General features: G+C 38.4%; 1 protein-coding gene across 8 annotated transcripts in view; it reads left to right on the forward strand.

Annotated features, from left to right (window-relative positions):
• Positions 1-19059, forward strand: part of ALG13 (ALG13 UDP-N-acetylglucosaminyltransferase subunit) — an 84994-nt gene that overhangs the window by 57891 nt on the left and 8044 nt on the right. For 7 of the 8 annotated variants that reach the window (XM_019019586.4, XM_063703058.1, XM_063703060.1 and 4 more), the window contains one exon: positions 11210-11446. The exons of the other annotated variant lie outside the window; for it this stretch is intronic. In XM_019019586.4, the coding sequence (XP_018875131.2) occupies positions 11210-11446 (237 nt within the window). The remainder of the gene's footprint in view (positions 1-11209; positions 11447-19059) is intronic. 8 annotated transcript variants of the gene reach the window in all.

The following is a 19059-nucleotide window of genomic DNA, read 5'->3' on the forward strand; positions in this document are numbered from 1 at the left end:
AGTTAAAAAGTCCTAAGTATCTAAGAGTCTATGGCATATAAGAGAAATACAATGATAATCATCAAACTTTGACAGCATTGCTTTATGCTAGAAGACAGTGGAATAACATTTAAGATACTCAAGGAAAGAATATGTGAACCAGCAATTTTGTGTCCAAACTGATTTTCAAGCACAAAGGGCAACATGTGAGAAACCAAGAATATTCTTCCCATGAGCCCTTCCTGATGAATCTGTGAGAACTGTGCTGTCAAGCAGGGTAATCACTAGCCACGTGTGGAAACTAAATTAATTACAGTTAAATAGAGTAAATCTGTAGTTCCTCAGTTGCATTAGCCACATGTGGCTAGTAGCCACTGTATTGGACAGCAGAGATATAGAATATTTCTATCATCACAAAAAGTTGTATTGGACAACAGTGCACTAGAGAATGAACTTTGAGTTTTAGGCTACCAGAACAATTAGAGACATTGTTCTGGTATTGTGTACCAGAACAATTAGAGGCAGAACAATTAGAGACATAAGACGTGATGGTAAGTATTAAATACATAGTTACCTGTAGAAGTAAGACAAATGAGGGCTGAGAAGTTGAGACTACACTATGTAATAGCCTTATGTTTGGAGGGTGTAGATGTAGTTATTTTTTTAAATGATAGAATTGAGAGAATATGGGCAAAGCATTTTTTCATGCTCTCAGTCACATCAGATTCTTTAGTTTAGATGCTCAGAAAGTTATTCCGAGACTCTGTAATGTGGGCTAAAGCAAATGAGTAATTGTGGGATATTCTAATTTTATCCCCTGTGTCCTTGTGAACCAGGATTCTTAGTGTGGAAAAAAGGTAATGCAGATGTTATAAAGGTTAATTAAAAGCTTTTATAGTCTTGAAATTGAATTAGAAGTATCAGTATGAACTTGAGATATTTTATCTTTAAATATATGTATATGTTTCCTCTCTGTGTCCACTGAAAGGCCTGAAAACAATAAGTATCCCTAGCACCTAGTTTGTGGTCTTAAAATACCATTTATTACTTTTAAAAATAAACGGCTCTGTGGAGAAATGGCTGATTCCAGGTCTGGGCAGGAAATGTTCAAGATGAGCCTGGAACATCTTGTCATACCAGATAGCAAGGAACATATCAAAGAGTATAGGCATTATGTCAGAAGGACTCAGAAACCATCACAAAGAGAGATTCCCACTGGCCAAAGATGGAACAATTTGAGCCTCAACAATGATCATTGCAATAGATTGGAATATACCAAGTATGTTGAATATAAAAGTTCTTAGTGGGGGGAGGAGCCAACATGGCCGAATAGGAACAGCTCCGGTCTACAGCTCCCAGCGTGAGCGACGCAGAAGACGGGTGATTTCTGCATTTCTATCTGAGGTACCGGGTTCATCTCACTAGGGAGTGCCAGACAGTGGGCGCAGGCCAGTGGGTGCGCGCACCGTGTGCGAGCCGAAGCAGGGCGAGGCATTGCCTCACCTGGGAAGCGCAAGGGGTCAGGGAGTTCCCTTTCCGAGTCAGAGAAAGGGGTGACGGACACACCTGGAAAATCGGGTCACTCCCACCCGAATATTGCGCTTTTCAGACCGGCTTAAAAAACGGCGCACCATGAGACTATATCCCACACCTGGCTCGGAGGGACCTACGCCCACGGAATCTCGCTGATTGCTAGCACAGCAGTCTGAGATCAAACTGCAAGGCGGCAGCGAGGCTGGGGGAGGGGCGCCCGCCATTGCCCAGGCTTGCTTAGGTAAACAAAGCAGCCAGGAAGCTCGAACTGGGTGGAGCCCACCACAGCTCAAGGAGGCCTGCCTGCCTCTGTAGGCTCCACCTCTGGGGGCAGGGCACAGACAAACAAAAAGACAGCAGTAACCTCTGCAGACTTAAATGTCCCTGTCTGACAGCTTTGAAGAGAGCAGTGGTTCTCCCAGCAGGCAGCTGGAGATCTGAGAACGGGCAGACTGCCTCCTCAAGTGGGTCCCTGACCCCTGACCCCCGAGCAGCCTAACTGGGAGGCATCCCCCAGCAGGGGCACACTGACACCTCACACGGCAGGGTATTCCAACAGACCTGCAGCTGAGGGTCCTGTCTGTTAGAAGGAAAACTAACAAACAGAAAGGACATCCACACCGAAAACCCATCTGTACATCACCATCATCAAAGACCAAAAGTAGATAAAACCACAAAGATGGGGAAAAAACAGAGCAGAAAAACTGGAAACTCTAAAACGCAGAGCACCTCTCCTCCTCCAAAGGAACACAGTTCCTCACCAGCAACGGAACAAAGCTGGATGGAGAATGATTTTGACGAGCTGAGAGAAGAAGGCTTCAGACGATCAAATTACTCTGAGCTACGGGAGGACACTCAAACCAAAGGCAAAGAACTTGAAAACTTTGAAAAAAATTTAGACGAATGTATAACTAGAATAACCAATACAGAGAAGTGCTTAAAGGAGCTGATGGAGCTGAAAACCAAGGCTCGAGAACTACGTGAAGAATGCAGAAGCCTCAGGAGCCGATGCGATCAACTGGAAGAAAGGGTATCAGCAATGGAAGATGAAATGAATGAAATGAAGCGAGAAGGAAAGTTTAGAGAAAAAAGAATAAAAAGAAATGAGCAAAGCCTCCAAGAAATATGGGACTATGTGAAAAGACCAAATCTACGTCTGATTGGTGTACCTGAAAGTGAGGCGGAGAATGGAACCAAGTTGGAAAACACTCTGCAGGATATTATCCAGGAGAACTTCCCCAATCTAGCAAGGCAGGCCAACATTCAGATTCAGGAAATACAGAGAATGTCACAAAGATACTCCTCGAGAAGAGCAACTCCAAGACACATAATTGTCAGATTCACCAAAGTTGAAATGAAGGAAAAAATGTTAAGGGCAGCCAGAGAGAAAGGTTGGGTTACCCTCAAAGGGAAGCCCATCAGGCTAACAGCGGATCTCTCGTCAGAAACCCTACAAGCCAGAAGAGAGTGGGGGCCAATATTCAACATTCTTAAAGAAAAGAATTTTCAACCCAGAATTTCATATCCAGCCAAACTAAGCTTCATAAGTGAAGGAGAAATAAAATCCTTTACAGACAAGCAAATGCTGAGAGATTTTGTCACCACCAGGCCTGCCCTAAAAGAGCTCCTGAAGGAAGCGCTAAACATGGAAAGGAACAACTGGTACCAGCCGCTGCAAAATCATGCCAAAATGTAAAGACCATCGAGACTAGGAAGAAACTGCATCAACTAATGAGCAAAATCACCAGCTAACATCATAATGACAGGATCAAATTCACACATAACAATATTAACTTTAAATGTAAATGGACTAAATTCTCCAATTAAAAGACACAGACTGGCAAATTGGATAAAGAGTCAAGACCCATCAGTGTGCTGTATTCAGGAAACCCATCTCACGTGCAGAGACACACATAGGCTCAAAATAAAAGGATGGAGGAAGATCTATCAAGCAAATGGAAAACAAAAAAAGGCAGGGGTTGCAATCCTAGTCTCTGATAAAACAGACTTTAAACCAACAAAGATCAAAAGAGACAAGGCCATTACATAATGGTAAAGGGATCAATTCAACAAGAGGAGCTAACTATCCTAAATATATATGCACCCAATACAGGAGCACCCAGATTCATAAAGCAAGTCCTGAGTGACCTACAAAGAGACTTAGACTCCCACACATTAATAATGGGAGACTTTAACACCCTACTGTCAACATTAGACACATCAACGAGACAGAAAGTCAACAAGGAATTGAACTCAGCTCTGCACCAAGCGGACCTAATAGACATCTACAGAACTCTCCACCCCAAATCAACAGAATATACATTTTTTTCAGCACCACACCACACCTATTCCAAAATTGACCACATAGTTGGAAGTAAAGCTCTCCTCAGCAAATGTAAAAGAACAGAAATTATAACAAACTATCTCTCAGACCACAGTGCAATCAAACTAGAACTCAGGATTAAAAATCTCACTCAAAGCCGCTCAACTACATGGAAACTGAACAACCTGCTCCTGAATGACTACTGGGTACATAACGAAATGAAGGCAGAAATAAAGATGTTCTTTGAAACCAATGAGAACAAAGACACAACATACCAAAATCTCTGGGACGCATTCAAAGCAGTGTGTAGAGGGAAATTTATAGCACTAAATGCCCACAAGAGAAAGCAGGAAAGATCCAAAATTGACACCCTAACATCACAATTAAAAGAACTAGAAAAGCAAGAGCAAACACATTCAAAAGCTAGCAGAAAGCAAGAAATAACTAAAATCAGAGCAGAACTGAAGGAAATAGAGACACAAAAAACCCTTCAAAAAATCAGTGAATCCAGGAGCTGGTTTTTTCAAAGGATCAACAAAATTGATAGACCGCTAGCAAGACTAATAAAGAAAAAAAGAGAGAAGAATCAACTAGATGCAATAAAAAATGATAAAGGGGATATCACCACTGATCCCACAGAAATACAAACTACCATCAGAGAATACTACAAACACCTCTACGCAAATAAACTAGAAAATCTAGAAGAAATGGATACATTTCTCGACACATACACTCTCCCAAGACTAAACCAGGAAGAAGTTGAATCTCTGAATAGACCAGTAACAGGAGCTGAAATTGTGGCAATAATTAATAGTTTACCAACCAAAAAGAGTCCAGGACCAGATGGATTCACTGCCGAATTCTACCAGAGGTACAAGGAGGAACTGGTACCATTCCTTCTGAAACTATTCCAATCAATAGAAAAAGAGGGAATCCTCCCTAACTCATTTGATGAGGCCAGCATCATCCTGATACCAAAGCCGGGCAGAGACACAACCAAAAAAGAGAATTTTAGACCAATATCCTTGATGAACATTGATGCAAAAATCCTCAATAAAATACTGGCAAACCGAATCCAGCAGCACATCAAAAAGCTTATCCACCATGATCAAGTGGGCTTCATCCCTGGGATGCAAGGCTGGTTCAATATACGCAAATCAATAAATGTAATCCAGCATATAAACAGAACCAAAGACAAAAACCACATGATTATCTCAATAGATGCAGAAAAAGCCTTTGACAAAATTCAACAACCCTTCATGCTAAAAACTCTCAATAAATTAGGTATTGATGGGACGTATTTCAAAATAATAAGAGCTATCTATGACAAACCCACAGCCAATATCATACTGAATGGGCAAAAACTGGAAGCATTCCCTTTGAAAACTGGCACAAGACAGGGATGCCCTCTCTCACCACTCCTATTCAACATAGTGTTGGAAGTTCTGGCCAGGGCAATCAGGCAGGAGAAGGAAATAAAGGGTATTCAATTAGGAAAAGAGGAAGTCAAATTGTCCCTGTTTGCAGACGACATGATTGTATATCTAGAAAACCCCATTGACTCAGCCCAAAATCTCCTTAAGCTGATAAGCAACTTCAGCAAAGTCTCAGGATACAAAATGAATGTACAAAAATCACAAGCATTCTTATACACCAACAACAGACAAACAGAGAGCCAAATCATGAGTGAACTCCCATTCACAATTGCTTCAAAGAGAATAAAATACCTAGGAATCCAACTTACAAGGGATGTGAAGGACCTCTTCAAGGAGAACTACAAACCACTGCTCAAGGAAATAAAAGAGGATACAAACAAATGCAAGAACATTCCATGCTCATCGGTAGGAAGAATCAATACCGTGAAAATGGCCATACTGCCCAAGGTCATTTACAGATTCAATGCCATCCCCATCAAGCTACCAATGACTTTCTTCACAGAATTGGAAAAAACTACTTTAAAGTTCATATGGAACCAAAAAAGAGCCCGCATCGCCAAGTCAATTCTAAGCCAAAAGAACAAAGCTGGAGGCATCACACTACCTGACTTCAAACTATACTACAAGGCTACAGTAACCAAAACAGCATGGTACTGGTACCAAAACAGAGATATAGATCAATGGAACAGAACAGAGCCCTCAGAAATAATGCCGCATACCTACAACTATCTGATCTTTGACAAACCTGAGAAAAACAAGCAATGGGAAAAGGATTCCCTATTTAATAAATGGTGCTGGGAAAACTGGCTAGCCATATGTAGAAAGCTGAAACTGGATCCCTTCCTTACACCTTATACAAAAATCAATTCAAGATGGATTAAAGATTTAAACGTTAGACCTAAAACCATAAAAACCCTAGAAGAAAACCTAGGCATTACCATTCAGGACATAGGCGTGGGCAAGGACTTCATGTCCAAAACACCAAAAGCAATGGCAACAAAAGACAAAATTGACAAATGGGATCTAATTAAACTAAAGAGCTTCTGCACAGCAAAAGAAACTACCATCAGAGTGAACAGGCAACCTACAACATGGGAGAAAATTTTCGCAACCTACTCATCTGACAAAGGGCTAATATCCAGAATCTACAATGAACTCAGACAAATTTACAAGAAAAAAACAAACAACCCCATCAAAAAGTGGGCGAAGGACATGAACAGACACTTCTCAAAAGAAGACATTTATGCAGCCAAAAAACACATGAAAAAATGCTCATCATCACTGGCCATCAGAGAAATGCAAATCAAAACCACTATGAGATATCATCTCACACCAGTTAGAATGGCAATCATTAAAAAGTCAGGAAACAACAGGTGCTGGAGAGGATGTGGAGAAATAGGAACACTTTTATACTGTTGGTGGGACTGTAAACTAGTTCAACCGTTGTGGAAGTCAGTGTGGCGATTCCTCAGGGATCTAGAACTAGAAATACCATTTGACCCAGCCATCCCATTACTGGGTATATACCCAAAGGACTATAAATCATGCTGCTATAAAGACACATGCACACGTATGTTTATTGCGGCATTATTCACAATAGCAAAGACTTGGAACCAACCCAAATGTCCAACAGTGATAGACTGGATTAAGAAAATGTGGCACATATACACCATGGAATACTATGCAGCCATAAAAAATGATGAGTTCATGTCCTTTGTAGGAACATGGATGAAATTGGAAACCATCATTCTCAGTAAACTATCGCAAGAACAAAAAACCGAACACCGCATATTCTCACTCATAGGTGGGAATTGAACAATGAGATCACATGGACACAGGAAGGGGAATATCACACTCTGGAGACTGTGGTGGGGTGGGGGGAGGGGGGAGGGATAGCATTGGGAGATATACCTAATGCTAGATGACGAGTTAGTGGGTGCAGCGCACCAGCATGGCACATGTATACATATGTAACTAACCTGCACAATGTGCACATGTGCCCTAAAACTTAAAGTATAATAAAAAACAAGAAAAAAAAAAAAGTTCTTAGTGGTATTTTAAAAATTGCTTACTTTAAGAGGATGATAGGAAATCAATTAATTTTCTTGAAAACTGGAACATGAAATAATCAAACATTTATTCTGCCTTCCTTATATGAACTATACTACTGAATAGCCAAATAGATGAGGGGAAGTATCTTTTTGTAATAGTATTCTAACTAATCAATTAAAAAGTGAAAATAATTTTTCAGTTCCTATTAAATGGATGGACATTAAACATCAGTAGCTACTAAGATTGCAAAGTCAGTCAAACATTAGCTATAGATGTTATAGATGTCCCAAAGGAATCAGTCCTGAATTTGATTCAGTCTCCTGGATCTAGCTGCCTATTGACAGGAAATACAGAATAACATGTTGGATTGCAGCATGAGTATGTAATCTGCAAAATCCAGACTATGGGAAGCTTGTCAGGTCAAAGGGCCCAGGTTCTTTAAAGCAGAACTTGTCAGGAAATGGGTGGAGGAAGGACCAATAGATTAAGACATTCAAGAAATATCCAATTTTTTAATGGACGAGACTAAAAAACTACTGTTCAAGGATGCACATTTGAGTGACAAAACTCTGAAAAGACCCCAAGGAAGTGATTACTATTAAAGTCAAAACAACGGTTGGTTATGGTAGGAGGGAAAAATATTTATAGGCATGGGTAGTATCCACATTAAAATAACTCATTAAGCAGTATATTTGATTTGTTTGCTGTATCTGTTTTATTTATAAAAAGATAAAGTGAGCAGGGCATGGTGGCTCATGCCTGTAATCCCAGCACTCTGGGAGGCTGAGGTGGGTGGATCACCTGAGGTCAGGAGTTCGAGACCAGCCTGGCCAACATGGGGAAACCCCATCTCTACTAAAAATACAAAAATTAGCCGGGCATGGTGGCACATGCCTGTAATCCCAGCTACTCTGGAGGCTGAGGCAAGAGAATCACTTGAACTCAGGAGTCGGAGTTTGCATTGAGCTGAGATCACATCATTGCACTCCAGCCTGGGCAAGAGTGAGACTTTGTCTCAAAAAAAAAAAAAAAAAAAAAAAGAGTGCTTAGCACAGTGCCTGGAACAAAAACATACAATAAATGTTAATGATGATATATTTTTTTCACTGGAAATGTTAATGTAGACACTACTTTTACTACTTTGTGCTAGTTGTAAGGGAAAATGTTTGCTGTCTGCTTCTAGCAGCTGTCTGAGCTTAAATTTAAGTGACAGATGAAGCAAGCATTGTAATGTTTTATTTATGTGGAATCATTGAAAGATTACGATTTAAATGCCAGATTTTTCTAAAAATGCATACTGCCTTCATTTATTTACTTTTTGTTCTCTCAGTCACTTAATGAACCTCAACTATAGATCTTCTTTACTAGATCTGGCTGATTTTTAGTTGCTCTTTGTCATTCTTGTCAATCCTATAGATGAAACGACTGATTTTTCCCACTTTGTTCTTCATATGTCTCTCTGGCAGGCCCCTTCCATCTTTAAGTGACTGCTAATCTGCCAGGTAACAAGATGTGATGATTGCCTTCAAATATGAGTCTCCTTTTAGGCATTAAATCCTGTCAACTTCAAACTCTGGGTTTCAGTAAATGTTCCCAAGTCTTTTGCCAGGGCTGGGATCAGTGACTGTCCCTGAGTGCAAAATTTAATGGAATGCCAAAAAAAATAAAAAAACCACAGTAATCAAGATAAATAACACTTTAATTCATCATTTTTAAAAATAAAGATTAATATAAAAAATATGAGAACAAAGTATCAATTGTAAATAAAGACAGGATCTGTGGGTCAGGTTTAAGGTGCATTGAGTAAGGCATATACTCTTGGGGTCATGCAAGTACAGGGTTGGATCCTGTCTTTACTGAAAATTTTGATGTTGTATTCATAATAGTTTTCTTTGTATTAGTTTTGGTAGCCCCTTAAATTTTGCACTGGAGCATCTCACCACACCTTGGCCTTGGCCCTGCTCTGTGATTTCTAGAGAAGCAGCAGTATCTTACTGTATATATTTATGTTCTCTTCTGAAGTGTCCTGAACAGACTACAGCTACATGGACGGGGGAAATCAGCATTCTGAATGCATTACATTGATTTCTACTAGTATTTTAGAAGACGTTTCTATAATTCTTGAGACATCCCTTGAAGTGTATCTGTTAAGCCTGTGGAGCTCTTCTTAAGTCTGAGGATGAGAAGCTCATGCATCTCTATAGAAACTTGAAATTGTAAAAGCTTTTACTTAGAGGGTTTATTGTAATACTGTGCATTTATAAGGAAGGTGAATTCAGACAAAGTAACCTCCAAATTGTGTCTACTCTTGATTCTTTCAGGCCCGTGAGAATGTATTTAGCCACTTCTATGTCTAGTAGTTGGTTTTTACCTAGTGATCATAATCACATTCTACTGTCTTCAGCTAATTGCCTTTCTCCATTTGCTTTTTTTTAAAAAAATGGCATGATACGTTTTCAGTGCTAGTTTAAAAGGGATAAGAGCAGAGCTTTGTTGGAGGAGCCATTTTATTTAAAAAAATCTGTATCTAGAACATTTGGGGATATTCCGAAAATTAAGTTCCTTTCCCAAAACTGTAAAAGTAGAGATTTCGAAATATGTGACAAAACTCCAAAACAGCTAGTTGAGCAAGCTTTAAAAACTTACTGTTTAATTTAGATACAGTATAATTCATTTTTTTGGTGCCCAGTTCTGTGAGCTTTGACAAATGCATAGAGTTGTGTAACCACCACCACAATCAAGAGATAATTGCATCACTCCTAAACAGTTGTTTATCAAGTTTTACATCACCTGAAGACACAGATCTATTACTGTTAACCTGTAAATGTACAAAAGATAAGATGAGTATATCATTAGTACTGGTCACTAAATGGAAACAGTGTGGATTATGTCTTGCTAAAATATCAGAATAACAAATTCAGCTTGTGTGAATTGTTCCTATGCTCCTATGCTAAACTCAGTGTGCTAAAACTCTGACTTTAAACATTTATAGAATGATAAGACTAAACTTTCTATGTTTCTCAGGGTTAAAATGATAATGCAGATAACAAAATGATGAAATTTTGTACTTGGATTTAAGCTGGCTAAAATTATTCAGTTAAACTTGAAGGTTTGTATCATTCATCTTTTGTAAAAAAAAAAAAAATTAACAAATTTGCGTGTTATGTCATACATATATGCAGGTATGTGTTTTTACTAGGTTGTAACCACATTGTTTCCTTTATTGTCATAGAGGATTAATATTTAAATATAATTAATCTGAATTTCTTATGTCAAAAACTTTTAAATATTGATTATTTCTAAGCTATAGTAACAGGTATAGAAAGCTAAAGGGATAAGATATTGTATCTAACCTGTTTTTAGATTCTGTACCTCCTTAAAAATGGAACGTTCATGATTTAAAGTTCCCTATATTCCTGAGATGCTACCAGTAGAAACCTTCAAGGATTGCTAAAATCTGTAGTCTGTGCACTTTAATCCATCTCTTATTAGCTTCTGCATTTTGTGATTTGACTGAGAGTGACAGATTGCTGAAAACATTCTTAAATTTGCATTGGGTATTAAACTAAGTAAAAATTTTGCTTTAGTTATGTTTTATTTATGTACCTGTTAGCTAAATGTTCAAAGTCTGATAGTCAAAGCTCTGCCTCTTCCAGTTTTTTCCCTTTTAATTTGCAATACTTTTCTTAAATCAAAATGACCTGTTATAAACTAGTTCTCCATTGGTATGTCTAAGAGAATGTAGACAATTCACTGTCCAAGTTTTTTTTATACCCAAACCTTAAGAGTTCTTTGACCATACTGGAGACAAGAAAAGTAGATGAGCCTACCGTTCATAAGGTGTTATAGTTGTGTATTGCTACTTTATGTTTTGTTTCTTTGTTAGTGATTGCCTCACCATCCTATCCATGCCATTCTGCTATTCCTCATGCTGGTGCCTCTCTACCACCACCACCACCACCACCACCACCACCACCACCACCACCACCACCACCTCCTCCTCCTCCTCCTCCTCCTCCTCCTCCTGCTCTTGATGTGGGAGAGGCTTCAAACTTACAACCACCACCACCACTACCACCTCCACCTTATTCCTGTGATCCAAGCGGCAGTGATTTGCCTCAAGGTAAGTAGATTTTGAGACTTAGGTGAGGGATCTGAGACTTAAAAAAATATTGTTAGAGCATGTCTCTCTTTGGTTGACCTATTGGGGAATGGGGAACCAAATGAAAATTGACTTGAGAACACAATACTGGAAGTGACTAAGGAAAGGAGCAATTAAAAGCTGAAAACTGAGAATATCTTCTACATAATCAACAAGTGGATGGTCGAGTTGATGTGTGCTGCTGTTTTGTTTTGTTTTGTTTTTTTTGGTAGCTACATGCCTACCCTGAAGAAGATTCTCAAATGAATATCTTTGCTTTTCTTAACTGTTTTTCCTTGCAAAACAGGACTTGGTATCAAATTTTTCTTTATTTCTTAAATTCTTTCCACAAGTGCATGAATTATTGCAGTCTTTTATATTTAGAATTTCAACTGAATTTTAAAGATTTGGGGGAGTGGGGATTAGGAGTCTTATCTGCCTTGAATTTCAGCTGTGTTTTCTTAAACATCTAAGGAGTAGTTTTTCATTGGAAGTTCTTTATTACTCAGTTTGGCATATTTCTCAAGAGAATTATAGTTGAGAATTGTTTGTAGCTTATACTTTCTTGCTATAATATTTTCTTGGTTTTTCTAGCTGCTTCTCTATTTTTGCTTTTTTTTTTCCAACCCCTAATCAGCAAGATTTTCTTTAACTCCCTTATGTTTTTTCCCTATCTTTAAAATTCCCTGTTACTTCTATGTAGTTTATTCCTAAATGTAGCTAGCCTTGGCATCAGAAGTTTTAGTTTCTTGTCTCCAGATACTTGCTAGACATTTTCACTTAGCTTTTTAGTTTTCATTTCAATAATGAAATTCCTCATATTTATCTTTTCCCCAGGCCACACAAAACATTGACTTTTCTCCTTGGTTTTTTATTTTGTTAATAGTGGTATCATTTCCACCTAATTTTCCCAATATCTAAACCCTGATTTCTTTACTACTCTCCCTTCCCTTACCTACCTGTACCCGAGATGTACTTAGTCACCACATAATGCTGATTTTGTATTTTTCCAGTATTTTACTATGACAATATTCAAACATTCATCCAAGTTGAATTTTAAAATGAAGTCATATCTATCACTTAGATTCTATCATTAACATTTATACTTTATCACATATCTATCCATCTTCCCCTCCATCCATCTCTGTTAATCCATCTTCTTTTTGATACATTAAGTAAATTGTAGACATTTGTACACTTCAGGATACATATCATTAAGTAGTTTTTTCCTTTTGATGTGCAGTTTACATATAATGAAATGTACAAAACTTAAATGCACATTAGCTTAGTTTTAACATATGCATGCATGCACTTGTGTAACCCAAATCCCTATCAAGGTATAAAGTATTAACATTGTCCCACAAATTTCCCTCATGCTCCTTCCCAGTTTTTCCCATGCTCTCCCTAGAGGCAACCACTGTTTGGACCTTTTTCTACCATAGATTAGTTTTACCTGTTTTAGAATTTTATAGAAATGTAATCATATAGTATATAATCTTTATGGAAAGCTTCTTAAACTTGGCATAATTTTGAGATTTGTCTGTTGTTGCATGTGTCAGTAGTCCATTTGTTTTCATTGCCGAGTAGCATTTCATTGACTGTTCCACAGTTTGTCCATTCTCCTGTTGGTGATAGATAGCTGGACTGTTTCCAGTTTGGGGCTGTTACAAAAAAAGCTGCTATGAACATTCTTGTAGAAGTCTTTGTAAACAGATGTTTTTATTTCCCTTGGGCAAATACCTAGCAGTGGAATTGCTGGGTCACAGAGAGATATGTGTTTACTTTTATAAGTAACTGCCAAACATTTTTTCAAAGTTGTACCATTTTACACTTCCACCAGCAGCGTATGAGAATTCCAGTAGTTTCTCTTCCTCACCAACGTTTATTGTCACCACACTTCTTAACTTTATCCATTCTGGTGACTGATCATGTTGTAAAAAAATCTATTTTATAGAGCGGTTTTCTGTTCCTTGCCAAATTGAGAGGAAGGCATAGGGATTTCCCATTTTCCACTGGCCCCCACATGTCCGTAGCCTTCCATATTATCAGTGTCCCCCACCATACCAGAGTGTGGAATATTTGATACAATGATGAACCTACCTTGGCACATCATTATCATCCAGAGGCCATAGTTTATATTAGTGTTCATTCTTGCTCTTGCACTTTCATGAGTTTGGAAAAATGAATGATGACATGTATCCTTAATTATAGCATCACATGGATGCTATAATGGAGCATTTCTACCCCAGAAATCTGTGCTCTGCCTATTATTATTCATCCCCCAACTCCTGGCAATCACTGATTTTTTACTGTCTCCATAGTTTTGACTTTTCCAGAATGGCATATAGTTGCAGTCATGCAATATATAGCCTTTTCAGAGTGGCTGTTAGCAATATATATTTAAGTTTCCTCACCAAATCATTATCTGAATGTACCACAGTTTATAGATCCATTCACCTACTGAATAACATCTTGGTTGCTTCCACTTTTGGTTACAGTTGCCCTAAACATCCACATGCAAGTTTTTTTGTGGAAATATATAGAAAGAGATGGAGTCTTGCTCTGTCACCCAGGCTGGAATGCAGTGGCATGATCTCAGCTCATTGCAACCTCTGCCTCCCGGGCTCAAGCAATTCTCCTGCCTAAGCCTCCTGAGCAGCTGGGAATATAGGCACCCACCACCACACCTAGCTAATTTTTGTATTTTTAGTAGAGATGGGGTTTCACCATGTTGGCCAGGCTGGTCTCGAACTCCTGACCTCATGATCCACCCACCTTGGCCTCCCGAAGTGCTGGGACTACAGGTGTCAGCCACCGCGCCCTGTGGAAATATATTTTTAACTCCTTTGGGTAAATACCAAGGATTACAATTGCTCTGTTGAGTAAGAATATGTTTTATTTGGTAAGAAACTGTCAAACTGTCTTCCAGAGTGGCTATACCATTTTGCATTCCCACCAGCAATGAATGAGTGTTCCTGTAGTTCCACATCCATGCCAGTATTTGGTATTGTCAGTGTTCTGGATTTTGGCCATTCTAATAGGTGTGTAATGATATCTCATTGTTTTAATTTGCATTTCTCTTATGAAATCCGACGTAGAGCATCTTTTCATGTGCTTATTTGCCATCTATATATCTTTGGTGAAACATCTGTTAAGGTGTTTGGCCCATTTTTAATTCAGGTAGTTTACTTATTGAGTTCTAAGAGTTCTTTGTATATTTTGGGTAGCAGTCCATTATATCAGGTATGTCTTTTGCAAATATTTTTTCCAAGTCTGTGGCTTGTCTTTTCATTAAGTGTCTTTCGCAGAGCAGATGTTTTTAATTTTAAAGAACTCTAACATATAAATTATTTCTTTTATGGATCATGCCTATGGTATTGTATCTAAAAAGTAATCGCCAGTCTCGGGGTCATCTAGATTTTCTCCTATGTTATCGTCTAGGAGTTTTATGTTTTGCATTTTACTTTTAGGTCTGTGATCCATTTTGAGTGATTTTTTTGTGAAGTATGTAAAGTGTGTGTAGATTCATATTTTTGCATGTGGATGTCCAGTTGTTTGAGTACTTTTTTCATGTGCTTATTGGCCATTTGCATATTTTTTGTAAAGTGTTCACATATTTTGACTACTTTCTTTTTTATTGGGTGCTTGTTATTGAGTTGCAGACGTTCTCTACATATTCTCTATGCTAGTCTTTTGTCAGGTATGTTTCGTGAATATCTGCTCCTATTCTGTGGCTTATCTATTTTCTTCATGGTGCCTTTTGATGGGTAGAGGATTTTAATTCTGATGAAATCTAATTGATCATTTTTTGGTGTGTATTGCTTTCTGTAATCCAAGCAACTGGCCGGGCATGGTGGCTGGCACCTGTAATCCTAACACTTTCGGAGGCCAAGGCAGGCAGATCAATTGAGGTCAGGAGTTCGAGTCCAGCCTGGCCAACATGGTGAAACCCTGTCTCTACTAAAAATACAAAAATTAGCTGGGAGAGGTGGTGCGCACCTGTAATGCTAGTTACTCGGGAGGCTGAGGCCGGAGAATCACTTGATCCCAGGAGGTGGAGGTTGTACTGAGCTGAGATCATGCCACACTGCACTCCAGCCTGGGTGACAGAGCGAAACTCTGACTTAATTTAAAAAAACAGAAAAAACAACAAAAAACCTTGGCCTTATTTGTCTTACTCCAAAGTCGTTATGATTGTTTCCTGTGTTTTCCTTTAAAAGCTTAATTCATTTAGTTTTATGTTTAAGTCCACTATTCATCTCAAATTCATTTTTTGTGGATGGTGGAGGTGATTTTTTTTTCTTTATGGATCTCCAGTATTCCAGCAGTACCATTTGTGAAAAAGATTTTCCTTTCCTCGTTGGATCACTTTGTTGTTTTAGTCAAAAATCAAATGACTGTTTTAAGTGCAGGTCTATTTCTGTGCCCTCTTTTGTTGCATTGATTAATTTTTTAATCCTTACATCAGTACTATACTGTCTTTTTAGTAAGGTTTGAAGTAAGGTACGGTCATTTGCATGTCTCTTACACTGTCAAATTTTACCAAAAAAAAAAAAAAAAGTCTGGAAATTAGGGATTGTGTTTATAATCTATGGCTCAATTTGGGGAGAATGCCAATTCTTAACAGTATGGTCTCTTTGAATTCATGAACATGGTATCATAGTATACCCGTCAATTTATTTAGGTTGCGTTTGGTTTCTCAACTTTTTTTTTTTTTTTGGTGTAGAAGTCTTCTACATCTTCTGTTAAATGTGTTCCTATGTATTTGGGTTTTTGGAGCTGTAGTAAACAGAATTTTAAAACTTGTGTTTTCCAATTTTGTCCTGTACATAAAAATAAAATTGATTTTTGCATGTTACCCTTGGCTGATTTATTAAAAATCTGTGTTTCACAGAGTGTTTTTAAAAAATATCCACTGCCTCTTTCCTAGGTCATGCCTTTATCACCTTGTCCCTGAACAGTTAGAGTAGCTTCTCCATTGGTCTCACTGCTCTGGTACTATTCCACTTTGTGTCTGTTCCTAGCTCAGAACTCTTCAGTGATTCTTTGGTTTCTGTAGATTAAAGTTCAACAGACTAAGTATGGCATTTATGACTTTCCACAATCTAGTCTCTATTCCAACCTTATCTCTTTCTACTCCTGTGTGAACTCTAAGCCTTTGCTGGCGTGATGCTTCAACTCAAATTCTTTCCCCATTCACTCTTCCATCTAAGTTCTACTAACCCCGAGAATATATCATGTATTCGTTAGTAGGTGCTCCCCATTCTCCCTGGCCTTAGCAATCGCTCCTCTAGTTTGGCCATGGATTTGCCTATTCTGGACATTTCATGTAAATAGAATCATACAATATGTGGGCTTTTGCAACTAACTTTTTTTCTCTAAGCATAGTATTTTCAGGGTTCATGTTGTTGCATGTATCAGTACTTTATTCTTTTTTATGGCCAAAAAAATTGCATTGTATGGATGTATTGGCATACTCTGTTTTGTTGCACTTTGCTTTATTGTGTTTTACAGATATTGTGATTTTTATTTTTTTTTACAAATTGAAGATTTGTGAGAACCCTGTGTCAAGCAAATCTATTGGCACCATTTTTCCAACAACATGTTCTCCCTTTTCTCCCTTCATTTCTGTCAGCATTTTTTTTTAGCAGTATTGTATTGTATTGTATTGTATTGTATTGTTTATTTATTTATTTATTTTGAGATGGAGAGTCTCTGTCACCCAGGCTGGAGTGCAGTGGTGCAATCTTGGCTCACTACAACCTCTGCCTCCCGAGCTCAAGCAATTCTCCTGCCTCAGCCTCCCAAGTAGCTGGCATTACAGGCACCCGCCACCATGCCCAGCTAATTTTTTGTATTTTTAGTAGAGATGGAGTCTCTCCATGTTGGCCAGGCTGGTCTCGAACTCCTGACCTCAAGTGGTTCGCCTGCCTTGGCCTCCCAGAGTGCTGGGATTACAGGCGTGAGCCACTGTGCCCGGCCAGCAATAACATATTTTAAAATTAAGGTTTGTACCTTGTTTTCTTAGACCTAACACTATTATACTCTTAAAAGACTACAGTATAGTGTGTAAGCATAACTTTTTTTTTTTTTTTTGCAACGGAGTCTTGCTCTGTTGCCAGGCTGAAGTGCAGTGGCGCGATCTCAGCTCACAGAAACCTCCACCTCCCAGGTTCAAGTGATTCTCCTGCCTCAGCCTCCCGGGTAGCTGGGATTACAGGCACGTGCCACCACACCTGGCTAATTTTTGTATTTTTAGTAGAGACGGGGTTTCACCATGTTGGCCAGAATGGTCTCAATCTCCTGACCTCATGATCCATCCACCTTGGCCTCCCAAAGTGCTGGCATTACAGGCCTGGGCCACCACCCCCGGCCATAAGCATAACACCCAGTACATAAGCATATTTACTGGGAAACCAAAAAATTGGTGTGACTCACTTCCTTGCAATATTGGCTTTATTTTTTTCTGGAACCAAAGCCATGATGTCTCCAAAGTATGTATGTATCATATTTTATCTATTAGTTGAGGAACATTTGGGTTGCTTTTACTTTCTGGCTATTAATACTGCTACGTGCGTTTGTGTATACAAGTTATTTGATACATATATGTATCAAGTAGAATCCCATGCCACTCATGAATTTATTTCCTACTATTTTTTAAAAATATTATGTAGCTTGAGCATTAGGCTTTATGCTGTGCTCCTATATAATAGTCAAAATACAAGCTGATTTTTTTAAAAAATGGCAATAAATGTATTTGTATGTGTAGGGAGTCTCCAACTTAAAGAGGGGTTTTCTAAAAGTTCATCTGTTAGTGGAACTCAGGTTTTATTACTTTATAAATAAAAATATGTGTGGATCTCAGGTCAAACAATAAAAATACATTTACAGGTCCAATTGGAATGCTAAGAACAGTTTTTGTTCATTTATGAAATAGTTTAGTTTCATAATGTCAAGAGAAATTACCTTGCTCATTGCCCTTCTCTTTGGAGTTCTGGTGGTGGTATGTCAGTCATGGTAATTAAAAACAGGATGAATTGTTTCATATTGTTCTAATTGTCTCAGCAGGCATCACTAATCTCTGTCAGTAGAGTATTAGTCTGTACTGTATATAAGTGCTAGTAACTGAGGACCAAAATGATTGTTTATGTTCTAGAAGTGTATTAAAGTAAAAATTCCATCTTGAAACAAACAAGAAAATGCCTTTATTGGATTCTTCGTAAATATTACCAAAGTGACATTCCTGTAACATCTGCCTACAATTAAGATTAGAAATAAAAATTTTATTTGGTAACTAAACCTTAGATGAGAAAATAATTTTACCTATATTGGTAGGTAAGTAGTCATTTACTATAAGGTAAAATTGAGAGTGGTATTAATGTGGCAAGATTACATTGATATCTTAATAATGCTCAAACAGAAAAGCTTTTTTTTTTTCTTTTTTGAGATGGAGTCTCGCTCTGTCACCCAGGCTGGAGTGCAGTGGCATGATCTCGGCTCAGTGCAACCTCCACCTCCCAGATTCAAGTGATTCTCCTGCCTCAGCCTCCTGAGTAGCTGGGATTACAGGCACCTGCCACCACGTCCGGCTAATT

This window comes from Gorilla gorilla, chromosome X (genome assembly GCF_029281585.2).
Source record: "Gorilla gorilla gorilla isolate KB3781 chromosome X, NHGRI_mGorGor1-v2.1_pri, whole genome shotgun sequence".
NCBI lineage: Eukaryota > Metazoa > Chordata > Mammalia > Primates > Hominidae > Gorilla > Gorilla gorilla.